General features: G+C 48.7%; 1 protein-coding gene across 4 annotated transcripts in view; it reads right to left on the reverse strand.

Annotated features, from left to right (window-relative positions):
• Specc1 (sperm antigen with calponin homology and coiled-coil domains 1) overlaps window positions 1-14955 on the reverse strand; it is a 264567-nt gene that overhangs the window by 184766 nt on the left and 64846 nt on the right. For all 4 annotated transcript variants that reach the window (XM_005349893.2, XM_013347347.1, XM_026780355.1 and 1 more), the window contains 2 exons: window positions 5674-5843; window positions 1564-1696 (listed from right to left, as the gene is read on the reverse strand). In XM_005349893.2, the coding sequence (XP_005349950.1) occupies window positions 1564-1696; window positions 5674-5820 (280 nt within the window). In that variant the 5' untranslated portion in view covers window positions 5821-5843. The remainder of the gene's footprint in view (window positions 1-1563; window positions 1697-5673; window positions 5844-14955) is intronic.

The following is a 14955-nucleotide window of genomic DNA, read 5'->3' on the forward strand; positions in this document are numbered from 1 at the left end:
CTCCTGTCTCGGCCTTCCAAGGGCTATTGACTTATTCCTGATCCTCCTGTCTCAGCCTTCCAAGGGCTATTGACTTATTCCTGATCCTCCTGTCTTGGCCTTCCAAGGGCTATTGACTTATTTTTTGAGATGAAGTCTTTGCCTTGCTCATCTAGTGGGTTCAGGTGACACTCCTGTCTCTGAGTACTGGGACCACAGGTAACACTCCTGTCTCTTGAGTACTGGGACCACAGGTGACACTCCTGTCTCTGAGTACTGGGACCACAGGTAACACTCCTGTCTCTGAGTACTGGGACCACAGGTAACACTCCTGTCTCTTGAGTACTGGGAACAGAGTTACGTGTTGCCAAATGCAACAAGATAACATACTTCCTTGCTAGAGCCTCTCCACACACACTTACCATCTATCAAGAGTTTATTACTAAATCAGGATGGTGGTAAATTCTGACGGCTCCATTGTCCACATCCATCAAGATGACCATGTGGTTTTTCTGTGACCTATGATACGCCTAGCAGGCATATAATGCTAACGTTCATTCATTCACTCATTTTTCTAGTCCATCGCCTTAACCACTCGGCCACGACTTCAAGTATTATTCACTCATTTTTTAAGATTTGATTTGATGAGTATTTTGCCTGCATGTAGGTCTATGCATCATATGTGTGTAATCCCCATGGAGGCAGGAGAGAGTGCTGGAATTACAGACAGTTGTGAGCCACTACGTGGGCGCCGAGAACTGAACCTGGATCCTCTGGAAGAGCAGCAAGAGCTCTTAACCACTGAGCCACCTGCCAAGCCCCTCATTGGTGCATTCTTAGAGGGTGCAGCTCCACTTGGTTGTGCTGTCCGCAGCTGCCCTTTGACATTTTCTTGGACAGCATTCGCTAACACTTTAATATCTCACTTTTGTATTAATATTGAGAATAAAGTTGGCATTCATTTTTAATTAATTATTACTTTAATGGCATCTGTTAACTTTGGAATCAGTAGTCGAGGCTTGCTTGGTGAAAATGTGTTACTTTCATTTGCTGTATTTAGTACAAATTCAGTCTTTAACAGCTACGTCATCATGTAGAAACACAAGCCCTTCTCCTTACATCCAAAGCCACATTCGGGCCTCATATTAAACTCCTTGAAGGCCAAACAAATTAAAATATATCTTCAGAACGTAATGTTTTGTGAAATGGGTCGAAGAGTGGTGAGCATCACACCCATCAACAATCATCATGACCAAGGAAGACCTCAGCTGTTCGTCACCTTGGGCCTATCCATGACCCACTGCCATCCATTGCTATCATCCGGGATGACTCCCAGAGCTATACCACCTTGCTAAAAGGATTCCACACACACGGGTGACAAGTAGACTCCTGAGGTGACATGACAAACCATTGCCCTTCTGTTCTCCATCACTCTCCCAGGTTGTATGCTGTCTCCCCAGTGCACAAACTCCACAAGTAAGGACTATGCCCCCAGATCAGCTCCAGGCCAGGGTGATGGGGGAGGACGGATCATGAGTGAAAAGGAGCTTCCACAGGACAGAATGCCACCGAGGTCCTTCCTACCTGTGTTGCTTCTCAGGCGGCTCTCAGTGAGCTCGGAGATGGCTCCGGAGGTTGAGGTCTTCTTTAGGCGCACCGTCCCCGCGGAAGCACTGCCAGGCTTGTTGAGCGTGTCCTCACTGCTGGCCCTCTTGAGCTGGAGAGAAGTTAGAGGGACAAAGACACAGTGAGGAATGCTGCACCCACCAGGTCAAGGACATATAGATTTACAAAGGAGACCGCCATCCCTGAGAATCAAAGCACCAAGCTACTAGTATAGAAGGAATAAGCAGGAAGAGCACCCGATTTGGTTACTACCGCATGTTCTCTCTCCGTTTGTGGCTTTGCTTCCTGTTACCCAAAGGCAGCTCAGCACCCGTCTAGGTTTCTGGCTTGCTATGGAAGATCCCCCTGAAGGGATGTGCTCAGGGGTTGCTTCGGCGTGTGCAGGAAATGCTCTAAGGGCATCACTGGGATTGATGCTGCTGAGCACCTGCTTGGTCTGCAGTGGCCCAGTCTTGGTAGAGGAAAGACTTCTCTAGTGGCTTGGCTGTTTTGCTTTTTTGCTTTTTGGTTTGAACCCCAATATCTGTCTCCAGGTTTTTACTATCCGTGTTACATTTCAAGCCCATAATAATCTAATAAAGTCATTGCATGTGTGTCCATCGTTGGCTGTAGAGTCATCTCATGGCTTTTGGCTGTATATTAGTGAGCTCTCCTGCAGTTTTAAACCTGGCTTAAGAGCATATCTGCATTTTTACTGGAGATTTTTAAGGGCTCCATTGCCGCATGGCTAGGAGCAACCATACTGAGAGCATTCTGTAGGAACTATCACAGAACACTGTTGGTACTCAAGACTCAGACAATGAGCCCGTGCTGGAAGGCTGCACTCCTTCAAGGATGTACTCTTACAGAACATTCTGGGAAGACTTGACGTCCTCAAACAGGTCCAGCATGGGACCATCCCGGGGCCAGCATCTGACCACTCTCAGTTATGTTTTTTTTCTTATTTTTCTTTATTGTTCTCCTTTCCTTTTATCAACAAATAGGAAATGAACAAAAGGCAACCAGGCCTTTCAAGAGATGCAGGAGGTCAGTAGGCTGGTCATATACTTCATATATATGCCGGGCAAGGCTGGGTGGGCATCAGGGGGTGACACAGAAGCAGTGACCAGCCTTAGAGTCAGTCCTTGGACCAGCCTCTCTGAGACGCCGTCTTGAACCCTTGTCCCCAGAGATGTGGGCACCTTAGGCTTTGTTCATTTTACTATCATCCTTGGGGCTTCCCTGCTGTGAAAAATTAGTTTAAGATGTTCTATGTTCATGCTGTGGAACATTTGTTTAATGATGCAAAGATGTGTTGCATTCTTTTATGTGGCATTTGTTTAATTCTGTGAAGCTGTGTTACTTTGTCTCCCTAAAACACCTGATTGGTCTAATAAAGAGCTGACTGGCCAATAGTAAGGCAGGAAGAAGGATAGGCGGGGCTTCCAGGCAGAGAGAATAAATAGAAGAGAGAAGAGTGAGGAGCAAGAAGAGGAGGATGACAGGGGCCAGCCACCCAGACAGACACCCAACCACCCAGCCACCTATCCCAAAGCCACACAGCCAGCCACAGAGTAAGAAGTAGAGAAAGGTATAGAGAACAAAGAAAGATAAAGGTCCAGAGGCAAAAGGTAGATGGGATAATTTAAGAAAAGCTGGTTAGAAACAAACCAAGCTAAGGCCGGGCATCCATAAGTAAGAATACGTCTCCTTATATTTATCTGGGAGCTGGATGGCAGGGCCTCCAAAGAACAAAGAGTAAAAACACCCATCTATACTTAACCAAACTCTACTCAAAAATAGTAGAAAAAAATAACATCTGTTCAGAAAATGTAGGTTGTTTTCCTCATCCTTATTCATAAAACATTACCACGTAATAGCTATTTACCTTAAATTAGATATTATAAGTATTCCAGAGAGACTAGAGGCCTCTAAGGACACAGGACTGGTGGGCTCTGTGACAACACCACTGTTTCAGACAAGGTCCTTGAGCACCCACAGATTTGGGCACCCATGGAAATCCTGGACGGTGAGACACAGCTTGAATTTTTTTTTTTTTCTGTTCATACAAACTCAAACCGATGTTTTGTCGACTGCGACCAAGTAAGCTCTGACTCATAGCCTCGGGCCTTCTATTGTGGCTGGAGTGATGTGGCCTGCTGGAGTCAGAGCATGTGTACTGCCTGAACACCACAAAGAGGGTTTGCAGCAGCACCCCTGCCCCCCGTTCTTCCTGCATCTCTTGCCTTGTGCTTTCAGCCCCTGCAGCTCAGCCATCATTTGAAATTAGGGATTCGGTTCTATTGTGGGTGGGTTTGATTCGGTTTCCTATTTGTGAACAGTTAAGACATCCTCATCCATTTACTCTAGACAGGCATTGCAATGTCGACGAGTGCAGGCAATGCTCTGGGACATTTGCTACAGATCCCAACTGTCCTATCCGCTTAGAAGTTTCCACTGGGGAGGGAACTCTATTTGCTTTTCTGACCATCACCTCTACCTCCTCTCTTCTGCTCTCTGGGCTTTCAGTGATCTAGAGCCCACAGTCGGCTGGAAAGGACAGGGCTGGTAAGAGGCGGGCACAGTTCAGGTCCTCCTACAACTCTTCCCAGATCCTGGTGTCTGTTTGATAATATCAGGACAAGAAAGCTCATGTATCAGAATGGAGAACAGGAAGCCTGCCACAAAACTACTTGCTTTCCCTTGACACTTCTCTGTGGAAGAAGCTTCTGAAGCAATGTCCTTCACTGTTGAAAAGCACAGGTCTAGGGCAGGTGGTTCCAATACCTGCCTGGGAGTTCACAGGCGCCAAGTGGCTCAGTCTGCTTTAGAGTGATCTCACTGCCCTGAAGGCCCACCTAAGCCACCAGGCTGACTCTCCGAGAAGAACAGAGGGCCATCGCATTTCCTACACACTAAGGGCTTAGCAGGCAGCACAGGCTTTCCTAAGCAGCGCTGTGGTCTACAGAAGCACGCAGTCCTGCCCTCCTGGAGCGCACGGCCAGCCTAAGGGAGACAGGTGCTCAACATCCAGAGGTGCCAGGTGGAGTAGGAGCTGCAGGGGACGCTGAGGAGGGTGTGGAGCGTGGACGCAGTCAAGGAACATGGTACACAGGGTACTCAAGAGCGGCCTCTGACGTGATGCTCTCCAGGCAGAGACAGGAAGCGATACAAATACAGAAGTGTGCCTGGCATGTCCAAGGGACAATCGTTACAGGTACAGAGGAGAATGACAGTGTCCAGCAGGAGATGGGGGGTGGACAGCCTTTCTGGTCACTAGGAGAGCTTGGCTTCTCACTCTATCCGACAGAAAGAACTCGAGTGGGCGTTCGGCAGAGAAGTGGCATGTCACATACGCTAAAGGGACTCCTCCAGCATCTGTTGGGAAAAGAATGTGGAGTACCAAAACGAAAGCTGTGGGGTGGGGGGAGCCAGACAGGGAAGGATGGCACGTGGGGAGAGGCCACAGTAAGAGGATTCAGGTGAAATCTATTCTCCAGGCAGAAGGAACGGCTTCTTACTGATGCATTGTGGGGACATGAACAAAGGAGCTTTCAAGGACTCAGGTCTAAACAACCTAAAGGAAAGAGGAACCATCCGCTCTACAAAGGGTATCTCAGAGAGGAGCAGATTAGGAGGTGATGGAGGCAGGGGTTGAATTTGGCTAGGACACAGTACAGTGGGGGTGGCATCTCCACCCTCAAGGCAGTGAGAAGGTTCCTGATTAGCAATAGAAATCTCAATACCATTCACAGAACAGACGCTGTCCCCTGGAAAATGGCTCTCAACAAGGACCGTCCCGCAATCTGGGTTTGTGTTAGAAAAGAGAGCGTGCATTTCAGACGTCACCACGATTGGATGTGGAGCTGATGGGGCAGAATGGGAAATTTACATATTCTATGATTCACATGTACAAAAAGCCTCCCTCCCCAGTTTTCTCTGAGTCTTTAAACAGCTCATACATCTCTTTCCCCATCCTGGAGCACCCCACTGTCCCCCATTCGCTCCACCCCCTCAGGTGCTGCTGGGGTTTGCTACTGACACACAGGACACTGAGCATTCTCACAGACCTGCCCTGAAAGTCTGTACCTTACTAAGCCGAGACTCGAAGGCCAGCGAGGTTGAAGACTTGGAACTCTTCATGCCAGAAGAGGTCCCAGGGAGGGGCCGTGTGCGATCAGGGCCATGGCTGCCTGCTTTGGCAACTGGACTCCAGGGCTTGGTGGCACTCCGCATGATGTCCTGGGGAGGTCTTCTCTCTGTAGAAAGGTAAAAAGGAAAACACTCGTCTCCAAGATGCTACTTGTGAGTGACATAAGGCTTTACAAACTCCCTTCACCAGGCTTACCATTGCTACCACAGAACGAGTGTTAGGACTTAGCCAGGTATAGAAGAATACCGTGCACCAAAGATGCTGCTGTTGCATGCTGCTCATTTTTATACCTCTGAACGGGTGCTTGCCAGTTTATTAACACGTATATGTGATGCAATTGATATTCTGATATTGCTTTTCAGCAAATGATACCTTGTTCTTGTTACAGACACCTAACAGCTACGTATCCCAATACACATCTGTAAGTACACACATGCCCTCGCATACATGCACACACACACACACACACATACACACACACACACACACACACACACACACTATGGTGACTGGCATCAAGATATAATATGTCGCCAAGCTTTGCAACTTTAGAACTATCAAAACAGTCTCCTTAATTTTTAAACACATATAAATGAATTATTTCAGTTAAAGAGTTCGCAGAAATACAAATGACTTCTTTTAGATAAAAATGGATACCATTTTTAAAAATTAATAAGGCATATTTTAATTGATCAGACTTGACATGCAGGATTATTTCCCTAGTTAAATAATTTATGGAATGAAAAAAAATATTGTTCAAAGTATCAGGCCGGGCGATGGTGGCACACACCTTTAATCCCAGCACTCGGGAGGCAGAGGCAGGCGGATCTCTGTGAGTTCGAGACCAGCCTGGTCTACAGAGCTAGTTCCAGGACAGGCTCCAAAGCCACGGCGAAACCCTGTCTCGAAAAAAAAAAAAGTATCAGACTGCAAGGCTAAGCTATGCACATCTTTAATCCCAGTACTCTGGAAGCAGAGGCAGATGGGTCTCTGTGAGTTCAAGACCTGCCTGGTCTATATAATGAGTTCCAGGACAGCCAGAGATATATAGAGAGACCCTGTCCCAGGGAAAAGAAGACAGAAGTGCCAGCAGTCCAGGTAAAGTCATCAACTGTCATTCATGATCCCTTGCATCCTCCAACCCCCAGCCTCGCCATCAACAGCATCTTCAGGATAGATCAAAAGTCCTGGTATCTTTCTACAACCACCTTGCCTCTGTCTGTCCCCGTGGACTCTGGTATGACACAAGGTACCAAGCCACAGTGTCTATGCTTTCAAACAACACCCACAGAGGACAAGCAATTCTGAAAGCCACTTCCATGGGGTATAAGGCTCTGGTTAACCTTAAGGGGTGGTAGCTGGTACTAGAGTGGACAGTCTCCTTGGCCTCACTGCATTGTAGGACGTCTGCAGCCCAGCTCAGGCGGCCATCACCTCGTGCTCCTGTCCCTTCCCTGACCAGAAGAAACTATCTCAGCAGACAGTATCTGTCTCTCCAAGAGTCACCCGGTTCCTCTTCCTGTTTAAGCAAAGTGATTACATAGAGATAAGTGTCCTATGTAGCTGGTTCTCTCTACAGCTGCACAGATGTGGCTAACAATGAAACAGCATGTTTATAACATGAACCAGGCCCTGGATTCTATCCCTGACACACACACATGCACGCACCTGAATTCATTATTGGTAAAAGAAAAAAAAAGGAATGCCATTTGCCTTTGGTAATTTTTTCCTGAGATGATAGATGATTTCAGTTGCATGATCCGCTCAGAACTTAGTCTCAGCTTGGTTCCAGGTCTTGTGATTTCTTAAAAATTCAGTATTAAAAAAAAAAAAGCAGCTTACTGCCAATGTATTTTACTGATGCTTAACACTGATTATTTTTCTTTCTCGACCCATGCTTTTTCTTTCTGGTTTCCACAGCAACAGTAAAAGAACACTTAGGTTAAGACCTGTGCAGTGACTAATTTCATTTGGCTGGCTCTCTCTCTCTCTCTCTCTCTCTCTCTCTCTCTCTCTCTCTCTCTTTCTCTCTCTCAAATGAACTACTGCAGCCCAAAAGATTCCTCAAGAGAACTGGTAAATTTTGCCCCCAACTACAAGACAACCAGGACCCTGTCAGGCTGACTCTGACTCATGGAGAACATTGAATAAAATACCCACTTGACCAGCATCCTTTTATCCATTAGAACTCCTTGGCAGTGAGCACTGCGGGACTTACTCTATGAAAACTCTAGGTGTGTACTTCCCCAAACCTGCCCAGGTTACCCTTAAAATGAAAGCGCCTTTAACCACTCCCCACAAGAGAAAACTATGAAGCTAGAAGCAACAGTCAAAGGACGGACACTTTCCCTGTCGATCGTTTTCCTGATATTTTAGGAAGGCTCAATCAGCTAATGAATCAATCTTGATCCAAACTCAAATAGATACACTCTTAATTTCTGGCGACTGATCTGATGGGCTGGGTGGAATTTAATTTTCTTTCCTTTTTTTTTTTTTTTTTAAGTCAGCAGGTTGCTCGCTCTGTTTAAAAATTCTCTGGTGACTTCTTGCCACATCACTTTCTGTACTCTCCGCAGAGAGAATTTGATAAAGCTATTCACAAACAAATACCCCCAGGAAAGGCATCCACACTTCCTTCTCTGGGAGTCTGTCATTCTTTCCCCTTCTTCACCGGACTTGGCTCTCCCTTCCATACTCATCCACACGCCAACCCCTTCCCTGCCGATTCCATCTTCTGGAAGTGAAGATGCTCAGTGATGAACCATTAACATCCTTCCCACCCCATAACCAAGAGTCATCTCCTCCGATGAGAGCAGGGTATCAAAACTGGCAGGCAGTTTAGGGAGAGGAACCACCGTTCTTGTCCTTGGCTATATGCCAGCAAGGTCTTGTCCTGGCTCAAGGGCACAAATACCAGAAGGGGTCTCTGTTTCCTAGTCTGGTTTCTTATGAGTTTTCTTCGGTTTTAACACAACTGGAATGAGCCCTACTGCCTAGAAACTACACATGAAGGCATAATCGAAACTACGAAGCATCTAGACTTGTCATGTAGGCCGACTGGACTGACCAGCTTACATTTCTAAATTCTACAAGAAGCCCTCAGCCTAGCAGCTTGATGGTAGCCCATTTTCTGGGACCCTCTCCTGCTATTCGGGAGTTCTGCCTTTCTTCTTTCTCTTAAGTTCCCACCTAAAACCCTATACTAACACTGCTTTCTAAGCTCATCTTCCCGTTGTCTGTGAACTTCACTCTTTGAGTTCATGAGAAAAGAGGCCCAGAAGCCATTGGTTTGGGATAGCTCTGCTGTTCATTGGTTTGACTGGGACCTTTGCACTACAAACTAAGCACAGGTGAGGTGGGAAATCCTCTGTCACGGTTAAGGACCTCCACTTCTATTTCACAAGTAGGGCAAGTGCCAGGTAGGATGTCCAGGAGTAACATCTTACCATCGGGATGGAGAAGTGACAACCAAGCCCTGTGAGATCAAAACAGTCATGGCAAGAAGTAAGGGAGGAAGGAGGACCGGTCCTTGTGCTGCCAGGTGGAAAGGCAGCCATAGTGTCCATCCCTCAGGCTCTGTGTCTTAGGAACGTACCTAATTTCACTCTGTCCTCTGCTCCAACCCTGACGAAGGCCCCCTCCGTCTCCTGGAATCCTGGCAGTCCCTGGCCCCTCCTAGCCTTGGACTCTTCTGAAACAGACTTGAGAGAGATGGATCCCCTGAGCTGCCTGTAGAGCTCAGGCTAACACTGGCCTTGTCGTCTCTTCTCTCCCAGGAAGGCCTCCCGCTGGGCAGGGAGCAGGTGCACTACAGGCCCGTCCTGTCCACAGTCTTCCACCCACCCCACCACCCACTGCTTCTGCTACCACCCCCTCAGCAGGCACCCCAGTCCTGGCTCCGTGACACACAGAGAACCCTGACTCTACAAGAGCTGCAGTGACCTGGTAGCCGTGTGCTATTTCACTTTGAGTGGAAGGTGCTGGCAAATGCCCCACGTGGATGGTTCCTTAAATCACCTCAACACTGGGAGGTGCTGCCTTGCACCATAGTCGGAATGTTGGGTATCCTTCAAACTCACACGCTGAAACCAAAGCCCCCATGTGGTACTCTTGGGAAGGAGGACATCTGGAAGAGGACAATTGTGTCAGGAGAGCAGAGCCCTTTCAAAAGGACCGGTGCCCTTACAGAAATAGACTAGGGGAACATTTTTGCCCTTCTATGAAGTGGGGACACATGAGAAGGTGACACCATGAGCCAGGCACAGAGCTCTCATTAGACAATGAATCTGCTGGCACTGTCTCAGGCTTGCCAACCCCACAACTGTGAGCAGTGACGTCCAGTCATTTAGAAGGCACTAACGACCTAAAACCCTCCCGTTAGACAGAGGAGGAAATTTCCTTTGACTTGGGGAGGTCAAGATATTTGCCTAGAACACAGAACTCATCTGTAGCCAAGATTGAAAGCAGGGGCGGACAGACCATCCGGGTTACCTCCGCCCCCATGCGAAACAAGAGGTCTACGGATGAAATCCCCCCCCCCCCCGCCCCATAGGTCTAGCTCCTACATGACTGGATGACTGGGAGCCTGGCGTGTCTGAACTCTGGGCCTCCCAATATCAGATGGCGTTACAAGCAGCGATGTCACAAACCAGTGAAGGACTAAAGGTGTACATCACAAGCAGGGCACGGGGAAAACTCTTCACAAATGCTAGCTGCCTTCTGTCAACTATGTCAATCTGCCACTGCTTATCAGCTCGACAATACACCGCCACCGAGCAATTAAATCTTCAGGTCAGGGGGCTGCCGGGCGTACCGGGCAAGTGTTCTTCCTGTGCACTGAACAGCCTGTCTTCATTTGGAAATACGGGTATGAAGAAGTAGAGAGGAAAATAAACACTGAGGCAGGTGCCTTACAGTCTTAGGTTTGGTTCTAGAAAATCTGGGCTGCCGCAAGATAAACACAGGTGGGCACACTAGCTGAGTAATGGCTCTCTCCTGGATGTGAATTAGTAAAGAAAAAGAAATAGGTGGCCTCTAGCCAAGCACGGGGTAGCCAGAAGGAAAAAAAGAGTTTCTAGCATTAACTCTCTGACTTCTTAAACTCCTCATAAACAATACAAAGGGTCAAATCAATTAAGAAATTACTGTTAATCTGAGAATTCATTCAAGAGAAGGGATGGGAGCTGGAAGGAGGGCATGGAGGGAGGGCATGGAAGGAAGGCATGGAGGGAGGGTCTTCCCAGGGTGTTTTCTTTTTCAAAGCATTTTATTTTGATACCAAGCTTCATTCCTGTTCAGAAGAGTGTATGACTTACGTTTAAACTGTCTCCCATGAACCGCCCAGCATAAAGTAGTGACGAAGAGGAAAGGGAGGGGAGGAGGGCACACACAGAGGAATATAAAAAGGTTCAGTGCTCCAGCAAAGCCTAGGAACTGTGGTCTTCCCGGCCTGTGCTGGGGCTAGCTGGAGGCCTTATCGTTATTTCCCTTTTAAGGCAAGAAAACTGGAAGGCGACCGGGAAAGCATTCTGGATGAACAGAAAAGAATGAGTCTCCAGGAGTGGGAGGGTGCTCAGGTCTCAGCTGCAAGCACAATGAGCAGTCGGAAGCAGAAAGCTAAAGCATTCAATCTGGGGAGCTAAGAAAATAGGAATGTGCACATAGCTCAATTACCATGGGACCCGGCAGGAAGTGCAGCGCCGGGGCTCAACATGCTGAAAATATCTAGCCAAAGACTGTTAGGACTGTATTAAGTTTGCTCCAGACATTTGGATGGGCCAGTTCCAGGCCTGAGATAACTCTGCCCCCAGGGGACACAAGGCATTTACCAAGGCAATTTGGGGTGCTACTACATGAGGCTGGAGGTGCCATTGGGCATCCTACCCACCAAAGACATCACATGACCATGAAGCATCTTGGTCAAGACGTCAGTGATGCTGTGGGGGAAGAAGCAGTGTCGGGGTTGCAGGGTCTTGAACAGGCACCTGCTGAGCTTCCCGTGGAACACAGCACTGTAAACTGCCCTCAGACTTCAGTGATGGTCACAGGAAATGCTTCCAAAATGATTACTTCCTGTGGCTTGGAGATGAAAGAAATCATCCCAACAGGCTCAAATTCCTTCGTGGCCAACAGGGAAAAGAAAAGCTTTCCACACAGCATCAGAAGAGATGCTGAAAACCAGGACTCGCTGGTCCCATCGGCAGACAAGAGCTACAGAGGAGCAACTGGAGCACGGGCATATCACAGACTGCAAAGAAATGCCGTCAGGAAGTCACGGCGCTCTGCCAAGGGTGGGACGCAAAGCAACAGAGATGGGGCATAACCTGGAATGAGAGGCCAGGGCGGGGCAGTCATGACTATGAGATGCAGGTGGTGGAGGAAGCCATAATCGGCGGCGATGTTGAGATCAAGTGCTCAGAACTACTAGTCTGGGGTGAACTTCTGCTCCAAAGCCAAACCAAGCTGGCAGACTGGAGAGTGTGGTGACCACTAATAGGCAGATATTTCCTTACTTATCCTGTGGCTTCACATCAGAGACTCGGAGGGAGTGAAACAAAGCTGTCGGGAAAGGAGATGGAAATTGAATCCCTCAAGAGCCCTCTCTTCGGGAACAGCTTTAAAGAACACGCGGCAGAGGAACAAACGCGGCAGAGGAACAAAGTGAGAAGAAGAAGAGAGGGAGCCGAAGGCTTTCATGCTTATTCAGGCTGAAGCATCCTGAGCCACATTTGTTCCGTCCTGGTTTGGGGCATCTGGTGCAGGCCTCCACCTCTGCCTGGAATGCCTGCTGGGAAACTGAGTTGAGAGGAAAGAGGGCATGGCAGGGTTTGTAGAACCCCGGGGCTATCAGCCTTGGCACCTCCAGCCTGCAGGGACAGTGGAAGAGGCAGCTAAGGTCCAGAGAGAACTGGACCAGGATCCAGAAGATGCAGAGGATGCAGCTGGGGAAGAACCACTTCTCCCCTTCCCACAGGGTGCCAGCGAGGCTGGACTGTGAGCCCAGTGTCTCTGGTGGCCTTGCATGGCACAAATACAGGAAACTGAGACACCCGCCCAGTTCTCTTGGCTGGCTCCCTTAAACACTACCTTCCAAAGTGGACTCGAGTCTCCTCCTGCTAGAATCTGTTTCTCCAGCCACAAAGGGCTCCTCAGGGCTCCTAGGCAGTCTGTCCCCTTACTCACCTGCCCAACAGATCTGCAAGCCTACCCAGAGGGCATCCTCGCGGAGACGACCGCCTGTTTTCAAGCTTCAGCAGACTCCTGAGCAGACAGAGCCTCAAAACCAGTCTCACCCCAACTTCCCCATCTGTCTTCAGCACCGTCTTTCTTTGAGTCATCCAGCTTCAACCTTCGGCATCACTGGACTCCGCCCTAGGGTCTCATTTCTCAAATGCACAGTTATGCATGGGCAGATCAGACCTTTGTACCCAGCAGAAACCTGGGCCAACACCCCACTCGCCCCTCCTTGTATTCCTGCCAGACTTCTACAGGTTCACTTGGGGTCAGCCACTTCCTCTTAAAAAACCCTTCGTTTCTCCTTACTTTTAAGCTGGTGTTTGCCAATACCGCGAGCCAGCAAATGAGCAGCAATTCCTCTTATGTTTCTGACTCCCTAGCCAGGCAGCCACTGACATCTACAGTTTACACATCGGAGCTAAGGAATAAGAAGGCTGCTAACTCCCCGAGGCACGCCAGGCAGTGCCACCTTCCACTATGCACCTAATCGTGGGCCACGGTTTCTCCTCATTCCCCATCTTCGTCCATTCTGGGTATTACAGCAAAATGCCTGACAGGGCTGAAGAGGCAGCTCAGGTGCAGACTGCTTGCTTGTGTGGCATGCACAAGACCCTGGGCTCAAGCCCCAGCGCTACAAAAACAAACAAAAACCAAACTAAACCAAACAAACCAACAAACAACAAAAACCTTTACTGGGTAATTAAGGGGTATTGTTGTGTGTGAGGGCATTTCCAGACACAGGGAACATGTCAAAACACAAACGAGGGAGACCATTCTGCGCGGGTGGCACCATCCAATAGGTTGGAAGCCTGATGCCACAGAAGTGAAGAGGAAGCCAGCCAGTGCCAGGGCCTCCCCCGACACACACGCCCAGCACCGCGGTGCTCTGCCAAAAGCAATTTAGCCAACCAACCATGCTTGGAATCTCTGACACTGTGACCCAAAATAAACTTTTGCTCGGTGTCTTAGCTAGGGTCACTGTAGCTGGGATGAAATACCAAAGACCAAAACAGCATGGGGAGGAAGGGGTTCATTTTAGCTCATACTTCCAGGAGACCGTCCATCGCTGAGGCTTTGACGTCAGGGCGGGGACTCAAAGGGGGTAGGGACCTGGAGGCAGGAGTTGGCTGATGTGGAGGCAATGGAGGGAGCTGCTTACTGGCTTTCTCCTCATGGCTTGCTCAGCCTGCTTTCTTGTAGCACCCAGGATCACCAGCCTAGGGATAGCCCCACCCACAATGGCCTGGGCCCTCCCAGATCAGTCACTAATAAAGAAAATGTCCTACAGGCTTGCCTGCAGAGCAATCTTTTGTTGTTTTTGTTTGTTTGTTTGGTTTTTGTCTTTTGAAGCAGGGTTTCTCTGCGTAGCCCTGGCTGTCCTGGAACTCACTCTGTAGACCACCACCACCACCACCGCCTGGTGGGCACCCAATCGTATGGGGGCGTTTTCTCAGTTGGGGCTCCATCCTCTCAGATGACTCTAGCCTGTGTCAAGATGACATAAAATTACCCAGCATGCTCTCTTTGTTTATCTCACGTATTCTGTCACAGGAATGGAAAATACAGCAGAGCTCACAAGGGTTGTTGATCATCAGTAGAGTGTGTGCCTACCACACACACCCAAGACCCTGGGTTCAAACCCCAGCAAAGAAACACACAACGCACAGCCCACAAAATACATTATGTCACATCCTACACAGACTATACTAGTCCTTCACTTCTCATTGCATTTGGAATAAAAAGCCAAACCATGTAGCATGACCCCCATGATCTCAGGCCATGTCCAGCTCTCTACTTTGGCCCCTGCTCACTCCACTTACTTCAACCAAACAAGTTGTTCAGCTCCTTGAGACATCTGCTCTCTCTCTTAGAGAACTTTGCCTGCTGCTCCCTCTGTGCCTGCTGCTCCCTCTGTCCTACTGCCCCCATCCTGTTGTTCCCTCTGTGCCTGCTTCTCCCCCTGTGCCTGCTTCTCCCCCTGT

Source organism: Microtus ochrogaster, chromosome 7 (assembly GCF_000317375.1).
Source record: "Microtus ochrogaster isolate Prairie Vole_2 chromosome 7, MicOch1.0, whole genome shotgun sequence".
NCBI lineage: Eukaryota > Metazoa > Chordata > Mammalia > Rodentia > Cricetidae > Microtus > Microtus ochrogaster.